We start from the raw sequence: 14,136 nt of genomic DNA on the forward strand, positions 1-14,136 counted from the left end.
ACGCTAACCACTAAATGACCTTGAGAAAACCACTCTGTGCCTTTCGTGGCTTTGTTTCTTCATCTGTGAAACGAGTATGGGGAGACGGAGCAGTGAAAGTCAGTCTTTTGATCACTGCAGGTCCCCTTCGTCCTGGGGACCCTTGCCCCTCCTGACGGACACGCCCCCAAAGATCTGCAGATGCCCCGCATTTAGAAATAACCAGTGTAGCGTCTCGTTTTTCTCACTAAATGCACCGAAGTATAGCAGGCAGATCCATCTGACCTCTTCATAGCCTTAATGATTCTGAAATACAGGATGAGAGCCATTTACAAAATCATTAAATAAATGCCACGGCTAAAATAAACTCTGGGTTGAGTTATGTTACATCATTACGGTGGTAACACTGACCGTGCATTTCCTTTCTGCTGTGTGAAACACAGGTGTGGCTAGTTTTTACAATCATTTCACAAGGGCTCCTGGGTATGTGACTTTGACTAGAGAACAAGGGCTTCTCCAGGGTGGGCGTCATTGGTCACTAAGGGTTGTCGTGCACCGTACGATGCGGGTCTCATTGAAATGACAGGCCCAGAATGGACCTGTGCGGTGATGCTCCAGTCTGTTCAAACTACGCGTACCGAGTCGAGCTGTCATGAGGCTCTGCTAGATTTCGAGCTTTCACAGGCTTAGCTTCTCAAACCATACTTCTTAAGTAATAATTTCTTTTCCCAGCGTTTGGTAAACGTGTATCGTTGCTGACTTAGGTTTCTTATCAGTGCACAATAATCAGTGTTCTGGTGGCAAAATGACACAGTTCCTATCAAAAGCAAAGAAACCCAACATTCCTTCCTTTTAGATTAAGCAGCCTTATGGGTTTCAGTAGGTCAGGTTAGAAGACAAGGGGTTTAGAAGTCTTTCAAGGTCCTTTCCATGTACCACTGTGTGATTCAGGCTGCAGGAAAGGTCCTTTGTCTCTGGCTGGAACAATAGGATCGATAGCTATTAAGCTGCCTTGGGCTAATGGCCTGGCACAGCCATCGGACCCTATCAGCCCTTCTTGCTTCCACAGCTCGTCTCCGCTGTGGTGTCAGCCTGTGCTGGGGTGAGAAATGAGACATTTTAAAGCCAGCAGGTGTTTGTGGAGCCCTTGCCGTGTCAAACACCAGACCGTAGACCGGGGGAGCGAAGGTGAACAAAATAGAGTTCCCGCCCGTGGGTCATTTGCACTATTCTAGGGGATGCAGACATATAAACATAATTGTAATATGATATTGTATAAGTGCTCGGGTTTGTATAGGGCATGATGGGAACTCAGAAAAGGGATTCCTGGTACCCCTCCAGGTTTAGGAAGGGCTTCCTGGAGGCAGTGATGCCTGAGGTGAGTTGGCCAGGGCAAGAAAGTTGGGAAGATTATTCCAAGAAAAGTCAGTCAGAGGTTTGGAAGTGCATAGTGAAGGAAGGGAAACTGTGGGGAGGGTTAGTTTTACTGAAGCGAAAGCTTCAAGTAGGTAATGGAGGAGATGTTGGCAGTGAACTGAACATGACCTGAGTCACAGAGGGCTCTTCGTACCTCAGCTGGAGACTAGCTTCACCTGGCTTCTGAGTGGATGCTAAGAGGCATAGATGACACCTCAGGATTGGTCCATCCTGAGGCAGGGGAGCTGACCTCTGGTCTCCCCGTGTTAGCTAGTCTTTAGCTGAAATCTCCTGGGGAGGTGGGCTTCTAGCATAGCCTCTCCTTTGGCCGAGTGCAAATCTCCCAAGAAGAGGGCAGCTGAGAGCTTTATTAGCAGCCAACTTGTGGCGTCTGGGAAATGGGGCACCTGCAGGTAAGGTAGAGGCAATCCAGCAGAGCACCGAGGGCTCCCAGTTCACCTGGGGAAATCCTCCTCCTCTTTGATAGTCAGGCAAGATGGTGTCCCTCCCCCTAGTTGGCCTTTCCTACCTCTAGGGGTGGGTTAGGAGCCTTCCTTTGTGTTCCATGACAGCTCTACTTCCCCTCAGATAACTTAGTGCCTCCAGTTAGATCGTAAGCACTATGAAGGGAAGGGTTTTTTAAAACCTTAGCACCAACTACTGTACCTGGTATACAGTAGGTGCTCGGTTACTATCTCAACAACCACCACATCTTTTGAGCCTTTTATTAGCCTCTTTGCCATCTTTCTGACAACATGATCAGCTCATAGTTACCCCATTGTGCTTCTTTAGGTCTCTCTTGACACCACCGTGGGAAATTTTCTCTAATACTAACCACATCATTAAAAATAAAAACCAACAAATCTACAACAAAATCCCTTCCACTGGTTCCCTATTGCCCATAGAATACAGTCCATGCTGCCTAAGTAGACTTGTAAAACCATCCATAATGTGAACCCAATCCACACTTCCATCTCCCTGTCCTGTTGGTTAGAACACTGCACTACAAGTCTTCATGTGAATTGTGTGCCATGGCTCCAAATCTTTGCCCTTGTTGATCCTGATGCCTAGAATGCTCTCTCTAGCTCATTTTGGGCCTAGAGTTTCCTATGCATCCTGCAAAGTCCTAAAGAAAGCCCTGCTTCTATCCTAGGCCTCTCCCAACTGTCTCCCTCAGGGAACTTCCACTTTTTTGATCCCTGTAGGGTTATTGACAACATCATTCAATTTAGGCTCCGACAGCATCATGAACTATATGTCCTTTGATGTATTGTTCACATGCACAGATTTTTCTCTCCCTTTCTAGACAGTACCTTCCTGAAGGTCAGGAATCTTGTTTAGCATTTATTTCATAGTACCCAAGGCCAGGACTAGTTACATAATTTGGGGGGCCCGGCGCAAAGTGAAAATGCAGCCTTCTTTAAAAAACCAATTAATTTCAAGATGGTAACAACAGAGTATTAAACCCAGCTTGAGGTCTTCTGGAGACCCTGGGAGACTATACAGGTCACATGCCCATGAAACAAGTCCTGCTTAGGGCTATGTATGCAGTAATCAATGATCACTTAAAAATGAATGGATACAGTGAATGAATAAATGTGTAATTAACTAAATTCAATTCTTCTAAAATCTTCTTTTAGCTTGTGAAAGACACTTTGTTCCTAGAACTGAAGAAGGACAATAGGCTATAGGTGACCATTGTCAGTAGCTGACTGGAAAGCCTTGGCCAAGGAGAGCTTCTGGTTATGTGTTAATCATAGGAAGTGTTAGAGAATAAATTCTAAAAGAGAACACAGTCATGACTCATACAAATACAAAATAAACATAGGTCGACAATTTTATTTAGCTCATTAATTAATGAAGGAACCGGAAAGGTGTTACAGCTGGTTTCAAAAGAAAATTCCAGGAGCAGACGTATTTATGGGCCATTAGGAGTGCTGACCGCGGATTTGCTTACTAGATGCAAAACCAGCTGCTACCACAAAGGCGGAGGGAAGTCAAAACAACCTCTCCCAGAGAGAATGCGATTTTCTAGGAATAGGAATTATTTCCATTACTATCAGTTGTCTACAAGGTAATTTCTGTCTCCACAGAGCTGTAAAATAGCCTGGTGGAAAGACAGTGAGAGGCCGAGATAACCCTGATGGATGAGCTTCACCTGCTAAATTCCAGTCTTTCCCACTTCATGTAGGAGAGAGGTAGAGGCCGTGCGGGAGAGGGAGAGATCTGGTGTTATTAATCTCCTTTCTGAATATGAGCATCTGGAACTTGGGGGAATTCATTTCCATGAATAGCTGTCGCTCCTCTTGTTTCTGTTCCCACCTGTGTAATTGAGATTGCCTCTGCTGAGGGGTTTGGAAGGCAGACGTCTTCCTTGGAACAATCAAGTAGGGAAGGACTCGCTCCACAGCTGGAGTAGAAGTCTTGGCCAGATTGTTTGGGATCATTGTTTTTTCTGGAAGGACTCCCAGTTTTGCCTGAAGAAAATGTGTATAGTTATAAGCACGTTAACATTAGAAATGCCAAACCTCTGAGGGGGCATGGGCAGACTGTATAAATTCTTAGCCATTTCAAATAGCCAGATATGCAGAATGCTTAGCAGAGTATGCATAGTTAAATCTTAACCCATTTGTCATAGGGGTTGTATCACTCTTTGTACTTGTTGCTCTGTCTCTGGGGGCCAATACCACGATACAATTCAAACTAAATCTCACAGGTAAAATAAGACTAGAAGATTCTAGAGCGCTGTTACTGAAAATGTGGTTCCCGGAAGGGCGCTAGTTAGAAAAGCAGAATCTCAGGCCTCACCTCAGACCCACCAGATTAGAATGGGTGTTCGACACTGGTGATGTGTGAGCCTTTTACAGAAAGCTGGAGAAGTTCTCTGTAGCATAAGTCTCCAAAGTCACCTCTGACATCTCCAATGTTTTCACAGGAATTGCCTATCTGTTTGCCAAAGCTTATCTGGTTTCCAAAAAACCACAGTACCTGGACACGTGTATCCGGTGTGGGGAACTTACGTGGCAGAAGGGCCTGCTGAAGAAGGGGCCGGGGATTTGCCACGGTGTAGCCGGCAGCGCTTACGTCTTCCTGCTGCTCTACCGTCTCACCGGAAACTCCAAATACATCTACCGGGCGCAAAGGTCAGCTGATTGTCGCGTGGATTGTTCTTTGTTTTTTCCTAAACGTGACTCGAATTCATGTTCTGAATAGGTGATAGAGTCCCATGGTTTGGAAAGTGAAAAATGCGTCAACTGTGCACTCTAGCAATGTGCTTCTCTTTCCAGGTGACAGTCTTACCACTTTCTTAGTTCTCCTCTCAGAGAGCCAGTGTGTATGTGTATACAAGTGAATAGGTGGGCTGTATATCTGAAGTTTTGTCCCTCTTTTTTTATACAAGTGGTAGCACCTTGCTGTCTGAGCAGTCACCCTAAATCAGTACACGAGTAACTCTTCACTGTTACTGTTGTGTAATATTACATCATATGAATGACCCAGAGTTTAGTTACCAGGTCCTTGTAGAGGGATATGTGCATTATTTCCGATATTTTACGTTATGAATCATGCTGTCATGAGTAACCTTGTATATATATCATTTTGCCCATGTGTGGGTCCATCTGAAAGATAAAGCCCTAGAGATGGAATTGCTGGGCCAAAGGGTATGTATATTTGAGATTGTTTTTTATTGTAGTAAGAATATTTCACATGACATCTGTCCTCTTAACGTAGTTTCTTTAAATATGTATTTATGTATTTGAGAGAGAGAGAGAGAGAGCACGATCAGGAGGGGCAGAGGGAGAGGGACAGAATCTCAAGCCAACTCTGCATTGAGTGTGGAGCCCCACGCAGGGCTGGAACCCACAACCCCGAGATCATGACCTGAGCTGAAACCAAGAATCGAATGCTTAACTGACTGTGCCCCCCAGATGCGCCCCCCCTTTAACATCCTTTTAAGTGTTAGCTGTAGGCAGTGTTATACAGTAGATCTCTAGAACTCATTCACCTTGCACAGCTGAAACTTTATACCCATTGAGCAACAACTTTCCATTTTCCCCTCTGTCTCCAGTGTCTGGCTACCACCATTCTACTCTTGACTTCTACGAATCTGGCTAGCATAGATACCTCATATAAGTGTTACCATGCAGTATTTGTCTTTTTTGTTACCTGCTTATTTCACTTAGCATAATGTCCTCATTTAGAACAGTGTCTGACACATAACTGCAATGTAAGTCTTCACTGTTATTATTACTAAAAATTAGAGTTCTATCACTGGAGCCATTTCTTGATGCATAAATGCATGTCCATATATCTATGTATATATAATCATGTATATAGATAAATATTAATAAGATCCTACTATTATGTATATATAATAGTACTATACATGCCATCTACAGCTAATGATTTTAAATTAACAATTTCCAGGGGACATCCTTCATTTCAGTTTCTATAGATCTAGCTCATTGTTTAAATGACTGTATAGTTATTCATTATAGATGTACCATGATTAATTTCACCAGTCTTTAAGTCATGAACACTTGGTACCTGTGTGATCTTTACAAATAACAAACAAAATTGTCCCAGATATCTAGTACATACGTTTCTGGGCACTTGTGCAAGCATTTCTTGTCACAGAAATTTTAGAATTGAAGTAATTAGACCCATTGGTATTTCTAGCCTGTTTTTATCTCTTGCCTATTTTTATCCTATTGTGATGCTTAGCTTGAGGATTGTAACTCTGTGTTACAATATATGCTGTGAACATTTTCCTACATTGCCATTTCTCTTTCAACTTAGCTTGTGGTCTTTTGCCAGACCAAAATTTTAAGTATTTTTCTTGTTAAACTTTCAAGATTTCTGGATTTTGTCTTATACTTAAAAAGACCGTTCCCACTCCAAGATTACAAATCATCAATTTACGCGACTTTTAGTACCTTTGTGATTTTAACTTTTCACAAAAATAAATTTTATACCCCCTTCACCCATTTTTCCCAGCCACTTAAAAGTTATCTTAACTTTCAAATCTTTGACTAATCTAGAACTTACTTGTGCTAATGGTGTTATCTGGGTATCTGTCTTTGTGTTTTTTTTTTTGTTTTTTTTTTTAAGATTTATTTATTCAACAGATAGAGATTACAAGTAGGCAGAGAGAGAGAGAGGAGGAAGCAGGCTCCCAGCCAAGCAGAGAGCCCGATGCGGGGCTCGATCCCAGGACCCTGGGATCACGACCTGAGCTGAAGGCAGAGGCTTTAACCCGCTAAGCCACCCAGGTGCCCCTGTCTTTGTGTTTTTTAATGAAAAAACAAAACATTCCAATAATATCTATTGATGAATTACCCCAATGATTTGAAATGTCAAATTATAAACAATTTATATAAATGTTTGTTTCTGGACTTGCCATATTTTATTATTCATTTTCTCTCATTCATTCTTCCCATTGTATTTTAGAATCAATTTTCAGATTTAAAAAAATTCTGTGGCCATTTGATTGGAATTTCAATAAATTTATAGGTTACTTTAGGGAGAATTAACATCTTTAGAATATTGTTTTCCTATCCAGGAATGTGGTATGTTTTGCCTTTATTTAAGTTTTTAGAAATGTCATTTGGTAAGGTTTTGATCTTATAAAGAAGCTCTTGCATGTTTCTTGTTAATTTTATTCCTAGGTATTTTATGTTTCCAGGTTTGTGAGCACAATCTTTATTGCAGTTTAGCAAGCTAAGATGCACTTCTTTCCTAGAAATCTGCATTGTTATAAATGTCTTAATTTTGATAGATGTCATGATATAGCTGGCCATCTTTCTGAACTCCATTACTGTTTCTGTTAGTTGCAGAAAAATAGTTGATAATGGTTTCAGTTTCTTCCATCATATTTAATTATTTAGGGTTTCTGCCTCTTCTTGAATTAATTTTTGTAGTGAATATATTTCTATAAAAGCATTTAGTTCATATGGATTTTCAAATGTTTGATGTAAAACCTTAACAGTGTAGTTCCATGGTATTTTAAATTTCCCATGCCTGTGATTATGTACCTTTTAAATTCCTAATGGTTTTCCTTTTTGGTCAGACAGCAGCATTTTGTCTATGTCATTCCTCCTTTCAAGGAACTGGCTTTTGGTTTTGATTATTGATTCTTTTTGTGCTTCTTTTGCTGCTTAATTCATAGAAACTTTCTGCCTTTATTTTTTCTAGTGTTCCTTTCCTTTGTTATTTTCTACGTTTAAAAAAAATGCTTCATTAGAATACCTTACATCTTTCTGATAATAACGATAATGAAATTCTCAGATGAATGAATTTTCCAGAGTTCAATTCTTGTCTAATCAATAGGTTTTGATATGTAATGTTCTCAGTGTCTGTAGTTCTTTTTAGTTCTAGAATTACCATTCTGACTTCTATTTTGACAACATTTTTAATTTTTTTATTTTTTTTAAAGATTTTATTTATTTGACAGAGAGAGATCACAAGTAGATGGAGAGGGAGGCAGAGAGAGAGGAGGCTCCCCGCTGAGCAGAGAGCCCGATGCGGGGCTCGATTCCAGGACCCCGAGATCATGACCTGAGCTGAAGGCAGAGGTTTAACCCACTGAGCCACCCGGGTGCCCCTGACAACATTTTTTAGAAAAATGAATTTGCTAGCTTGAATTTTGCGTCACTGGGTAGATTTGGGGAGCAATCATTTTCCTCTTGTTTATCTTTTTTTTAATTCAATTCACTTAGTCATTTTCACTTGAATGTGATAACACACTATACCTGTCAGAACACAATGAAACTCCTACTCCCATGTATTGCTGGTATATTTACTCTTATAAAATGCTATATTTCATTTAGAAATTATTTTGAAAAGTGCAAAAAATGTTTATCATATTACTTTTAAGTAAAATGTAGGATACTAAATATTATACAGACTATAATTTCAATAATGTGCTAAATAAATCAAAGCTTGGGGGGGAAAAGGGTCAGGAGGAGAAAGAGCAAAATTAACTATGGGTTTCTTTTCAAGTACGGTGGAATGGTTGTCTCTGTTTTACAAACATTCCACTATGTTTATGTGAAAAACTATATTTACCATATATCAGATGCTTGCCGTATGCTCAGAGCCTAATATACGCTATCTTTAATCTTTACAGGTCATCTTACACAACTCTGCAACTTCACCATTTTAAAGTCAGATTAAGAAATTTGCCAAAGGTCATATAACATGAAACTATCAGAGTTGGGGATCTCGGCTCCAAAGCCCTTCCTCTTTCTGCTCTACCAGGGCTTCATAATCTAGGGTTTGTGAATTTACTTGAGAAGAGCATTATATTTCAAACTGAAATGGAGCATTACCTTCAATTCTGGACGTGGGTAAAAAGCCACAGGAGAATTAGCGCTAGCCGTGACTCTGACCAGCAGAAGTCACAGCTATTCTCATGTCGTATTGCTCTTGTTGCAGATATTATGAAATATATTTGACTCTCGTAACTACTAAAATGTCAGCAGTTATTAGACTCACTGCTAGATCCTGTGCTTTAATGTGTTAATGAAGAATCCATATATTATTATTTCACAGATTTGGTTTTACAACTTTTGCTAACTGTGCCTTGATAGAACTAATTTCCTTGGGAATCCTGTGTATTTTGTTTTCTGTATTTGAAGACTTTTTTTCTGGGAGGAGTACAGACTGTGAAATGATCCAGGGCACCGGAAAGCTTATGGCTCCTCGAAGCTATACTTTGAAGTTTCATGGCATAATGACAAATTTCGAATTAACTTTCAAGAGACATCATCATTCTACTGTTTAAAATTTTAAACTCCATTTAAAAATTGTTGCATATTCAGGAAAACAGTTGATAGAAAAATTGTACCAAACAGAATTGCAATATGTTTCCTGCTGACTTATTTTGAGCTGCTGTTGATAAGTCCAAGAACCCTAAAAAGATCAAATAAGTAATTACTCTTCATGGGACCCCCCCCACATACACTCACACTCACACACACACACACACACACACACACTCACACTCACACAGTAGCAATAATCTAAATTTATGGCAGTATCAGCTCTCAGGCCTTACCCATCTGTGAGTTCCTCTGAATTGGTGATTGTGTCATTAACAGAAACCAATAGAGCAGGTCCGAAAAGACAACACAGGTCACAACACTTTCAAAGCTCCAAAGTACTATAAATGTTACTCATTGTAAAGAATTTGAATAGGATTTGTGGCAGATACAGGTAGAAGAAAAAGGATCTTTCATTGAGAATCTGGAGGCTAGTGATTTGTTTTTAAGGCAAATGTCCTAAAAATAATCTATCTTGTAGCTGAGTTTGCTATTTGATGTCATGATTATAAAATGTTGCTCGCCTTTTCCCATTCATCTTATTCCTTTGTTTGCCCAAAGCACAGATTGTATAAAATCTTGCCCATTTATTTTCACAGTCTCTGCTCTCTGTCACATATAAATGAAACCTAGCTCAGAAATGATATGACTGCAAAAACACAGCATATTTACTCTTTTAAAGGAACAGTCATACATCAGTTTGCTTCTATTCCAAGTAAATAAAAATATGGTTATTTATCTGTCTCTTTTACTTTTAATTATTGAATGGCAGAAGGAATGAAATCCACAGAAAATACCAAACTGCTTTGCTTTGCAAACTCTGACAGTAGTTGAATTTGCTTGTCAACACCATTTGTTGTGAAACACACACAATTATATAACAGATTTTCTTCTCTCTTTTTTTTTAAATGGAGAAAAAAATCTTTCTTAAAATATTAAGCAACTCAAGGCCAATAATCTGGAAACCCTCGTGTTAAAACTGTTCATATGTTCTTCTTCTTCTCATAGGTTTGCTGAGTTTTTATTTACGGAGGAATTCAAGGCCGGCTCTCGTGTCCTTGAAAGTATATACAGCTTGTATGAGGGATTCTCCGGGACGGTGTGCTTTCTGATCGATCTGCTGCAGCCCAATCAGGCTGAGTTCCCTCTCTTCAGCGTCTTTGTCTAGAAGGCTCCATCTCCCACTGTGGCCCTGCAGAAGGTCCCTGAGATTTCCCGAGCCTACCTGAGGCAGTTTCCACATAAGCCACATTCAATGGTATCACAACCATGAGCCTTAACATTGCCGCCAGAAGGAAGGAAGGGAGGGAGAAAGCAGGTGAAGGCAACATGATACCAGACGGAAGGAAGAACAGTTTGAGAACCTGCAGAATTAAGACCCCACAGCTCTTCTAAACACCGTAGAGACTTAAAATATCAGGGAATAGTTGTGAAACCAGAGATCAGAGGAAAAAGGGAAAGAGAAATAATGCATTTTTCAGTTATGGCACAGAAAACAAAACTGAAATGTGGACCATGTCAATAAGATGCCAGTACTTTTGCAATTGGAAAGAGAATTTGGCCATTTGTGGGTGCCCTCCACCCCTAAATTCAGAAATAAACACAATCAAAAACCAAAGTAATTGCCCAGCTGAAAATTGCTAGGAAAGATAAAATGTCAGGTTGCTGAAGGACAAAAAAGGAAACTCTTGGTTGTCCTAAGCCTTTACCTATTCAAATTTACGTTTTTACTGAATGGAGAAATTTGCATATGAATCTCTATCTTTAATCATTACTCTGGGCCCTTTAAAGGAAACATATCATAACCTTCTTTTATTTTTGAAGATTTCGTTTTTAAGTAATCGCTATGCCCAGTGTGGGGCTCAAACTCACAAAACTCAGTTTAAGTCCTGAAATTTGAAGGTTCTTTTGGGCCTCACATCTCTTTTCCTGGTTCCTTTTTCTTTCCTAAAGCTCAGTTAGAATAGTAAAATTCATAGACTAGCAAATACTGTAGCAAGTGTTGCAGTCAAATATTTTTCTCAATTTGAAGTGTGAGCTGTGTCTTTTCTATTGTTAATTCGTATTAAAATGCTTATGTAATCCCTATGAAGCTATTAGCTGAACTGTAAAATACACTCGTGGTAAAAATCGCTCATCTCAAAGGTCAGGGTAGCCACTACAAAGATATGTCGTTTCTGCCTTTCATGGACTACTGGGTCTCCTGGGACAGGCAGATCCTGGCTGAGAATGAGACCTAGTGATGGTGAAAAGAACATTGCTAAAGTTCATGCTATTAGATTAAGAGATGAGTGAACTCGTCTTCAAGTCTTCAAGACTTTTGAAGTCTTCAAGACACCGGCTCCACTAGAAACTGTCTACAATCCCCACTGAGCCAACCCAACCTGTCATACTAAATTCTACCCTGCTATAGACACGTAGAAATTGTAAAACTACTTCAGGTAAATAAGGGTTTGCAGAACACTGGCAGGAACACCTTTCAGGTCAGAACGTGAGTTTACCCAGTTCCTAGAATTTGGTTACTGGCAATTTCATATATCGGAGTGAGGAGGGACTTGTGTGCCGTACAAGATTTAAGAATTATTGAAATAGTCATCAAATATTTGCATATATGTGATAGATGTAAAAAATATATATGTGTATTCTACATCTATCTCCATGTAAACCCAAACACTTATTAAGTTCAGTAATTCCTAACTTCTTGCTTTATAGATAAACTGGGAGGAGTTGGGAATACTCTGTTGCCTAAAATTGTGTGTGTGTGTGTGTGTGTGTGTGTTGGCATGTATGTGTGTGCCATGTGCTCTGTGTGTGTGTGTGTGCAGGGAAGAGGTTCTCTAGCATTTATAAGATTCTCAAAGAATCTGTCGGCACTCATCAGAACAAGCGAGGACAAAATGGTTTTGACAAACATGCACCTATTTCATTTATTGTTTCATTTTCATATTCTCAGATATAAATAGATGAAATTGGCTTCACTTGTTCATTTTGAAAATACTCAGGTTGGAGCAACACCACATAAATAACAGCTTCAGATGACTCTCAAAGCTGGGTTCTAGAAATTCTTTTCATAAATAGTCGAGGCCCTCTCAGAAAGCCTTAAGGCAAAATGCCTTTTATGGCCTAGTCTCCTTTTGAAATGATAGTGGTACCTGCTTTTAAGCATCGGGTTTCAATGCATTCCCTTTGGCCTCTAAAGGCTGAAAGAAATAAGCATCCAATATACCGGGCTTTGTGCAATACATGCTTTTTTCATCATCCGCCAACCCTTCAAGATGATTTAGGTAATTGATCCAAAGTCTCACAGCTGGGACGGGGCAGAATGAAGATTTAAATCCGGGTTTCCCTTTACGAGTATGTTTATTCAGTCCTCTAGACTAGACTCTGGGGATACAGCAATGAACCAAAGTCCCTCCTGGAAGGTACCTTCGGTTTCTGTTTGCTGATCCTTTCACCGTTCATTTTGACACCTGAAATCTAAAGCCCTAAGAAGGGATAATGTAGTTTGACATATGAGTTTCATTTCTAGGAACTTCAGGACAACTGGAAACAGTCATGCTTGCCCACCCTCTTAAGGTCTAGCAGGGTAACCATGACATTGTGCTGACCCTTCCGAAAAGGCAACCCTTTTGTGTGTCCAATCCAAGCAAAGGCCATGTTTGAGTGTGTCTTTATGAGTTGATACCTGGGTAAAGGAGAGACGAGGGTATGCTTGTTTAGCACTTAAGCATGCTGTAAGTTTTCATTTTCCTGAAAGAGTTGAATTGTAGCTTTTGAGAGACCCTCTTCTATCTTGTATTCCCAAGAAGAGGGAAAAGACCCTTAAGTGTTGCAGTAGAAAGCATGGCATGTCACTTCTTATTTACTTAACCAACTTGTTCCCTTCTAAGCAGTTACATCCTTTTCGGAATACGTGCTTAGGCAGGTTGCCTCGTGAAGGCTGCAGGGGCATTTCACCACCACTAGTGTAATTTTAATATTAGTTACTATATGTGGCATGAATAGTTATAAACCCCGAAGGTTACAGTGGAAATACGTGAGGATAGACTGAAAGCATTTCTCCACAGTGGGGAGACTGGAATATACTTTAAGAATGGGACGTTTTGGAAAATATTACAAATCTGTGAATTTGTTTCATTAACACAATTAGGGACTTTCTCTTCCACACATACTCCAAATATCATATATTTTGCCCAATCGCATTTCAGCCATCAGTTTTTACTTTTTTGCTCCATTTGTAACCTAATAACTGAGGTTCAACAAGCAGGTTTTTCAGCATAGATACCCCCTGTGATTCTTCAGGCAACTGACGACACTATTAGGATAATAATATTTACTTTCTGGTCCTTTGAGAAACAGTCATTTTGTTGGGCTGTGTTGAATAGCAACTCTTTCATGGCACTATATAATTAACTTCCTTTGACGCACTAAGATTTTAATCAAGGTAGTATTCAAATTGTTTCAATTCCTGTAGAGAACAAATCTCAATAATTTCAGTGCATCTGATGTAAGCTTGTGATTAATAACCATGCTGAGGAACGCATGAATAAAGGGAAAAAAACATTAGTATTGCAAAGAGCCCTCTCCACCCCACAGGGTTGTCCTGAGGATTGCCAATGATAAAAATGGATATAAAAGAGTTTTATAATATGCAGGTCCTTTATGTATTTTAAAGGGAACCTAGGTTTTTTTTTAAGTTTTTATTTATTTATTTGACAGAGAGAGAAATCACAAGTAGGTAGAGAGTGGAGGGAAGCAGTCTCCCTGCTGAGCAGAGAGCCCAATGCGGGCCTCGATCCCAGGACTCTGGGATCATGACCTGAGCCGAAGGCAGAGGCCCCAACCCACTGAACCACCCAAGCACCCAGGAACCTAGATTTTAAGTACCTATGATGTGTGTAGAAAACTGTACTTGATTTTG

The 14,136-nt window shown here is 40.0% G+C and overlaps 1 protein-coding gene across 1 annotated transcript in view; it reads left to right on the forward strand.

Moving 5' to 3' along the window:
- The window catches only part of LANCL3 (LanC like 3), a 102,645-nt gene extending 88,782 nt beyond the window's left edge, over positions 1-13,863 (forward strand). Inside the window, exons 4-5 of the mRNA XM_045995515.1 lie at positions 4,331-4,538; positions 10,224-13,863. Coding sequence (XP_045851471.1) covers positions 4,331-4,538; positions 10,224-10,383 — 368 coding nt within the window. The 3' untranslated portion in view covers positions 10,384-13,863. The remainder of the gene's footprint in view (positions 1-4,330; positions 4,539-10,223) is intronic.
- Positions 13,864-14,136: the final 273 nt, after the last annotated feature.

The sequence above is a fragment of the Meles meles genome, chromosome X, assembly GCF_922984935.1.
Source record: "Meles meles chromosome X, mMelMel3.1 paternal haplotype, whole genome shotgun sequence".
NCBI lineage: Eukaryota > Metazoa > Chordata > Mammalia > Carnivora > Mustelidae > Meles > Meles meles.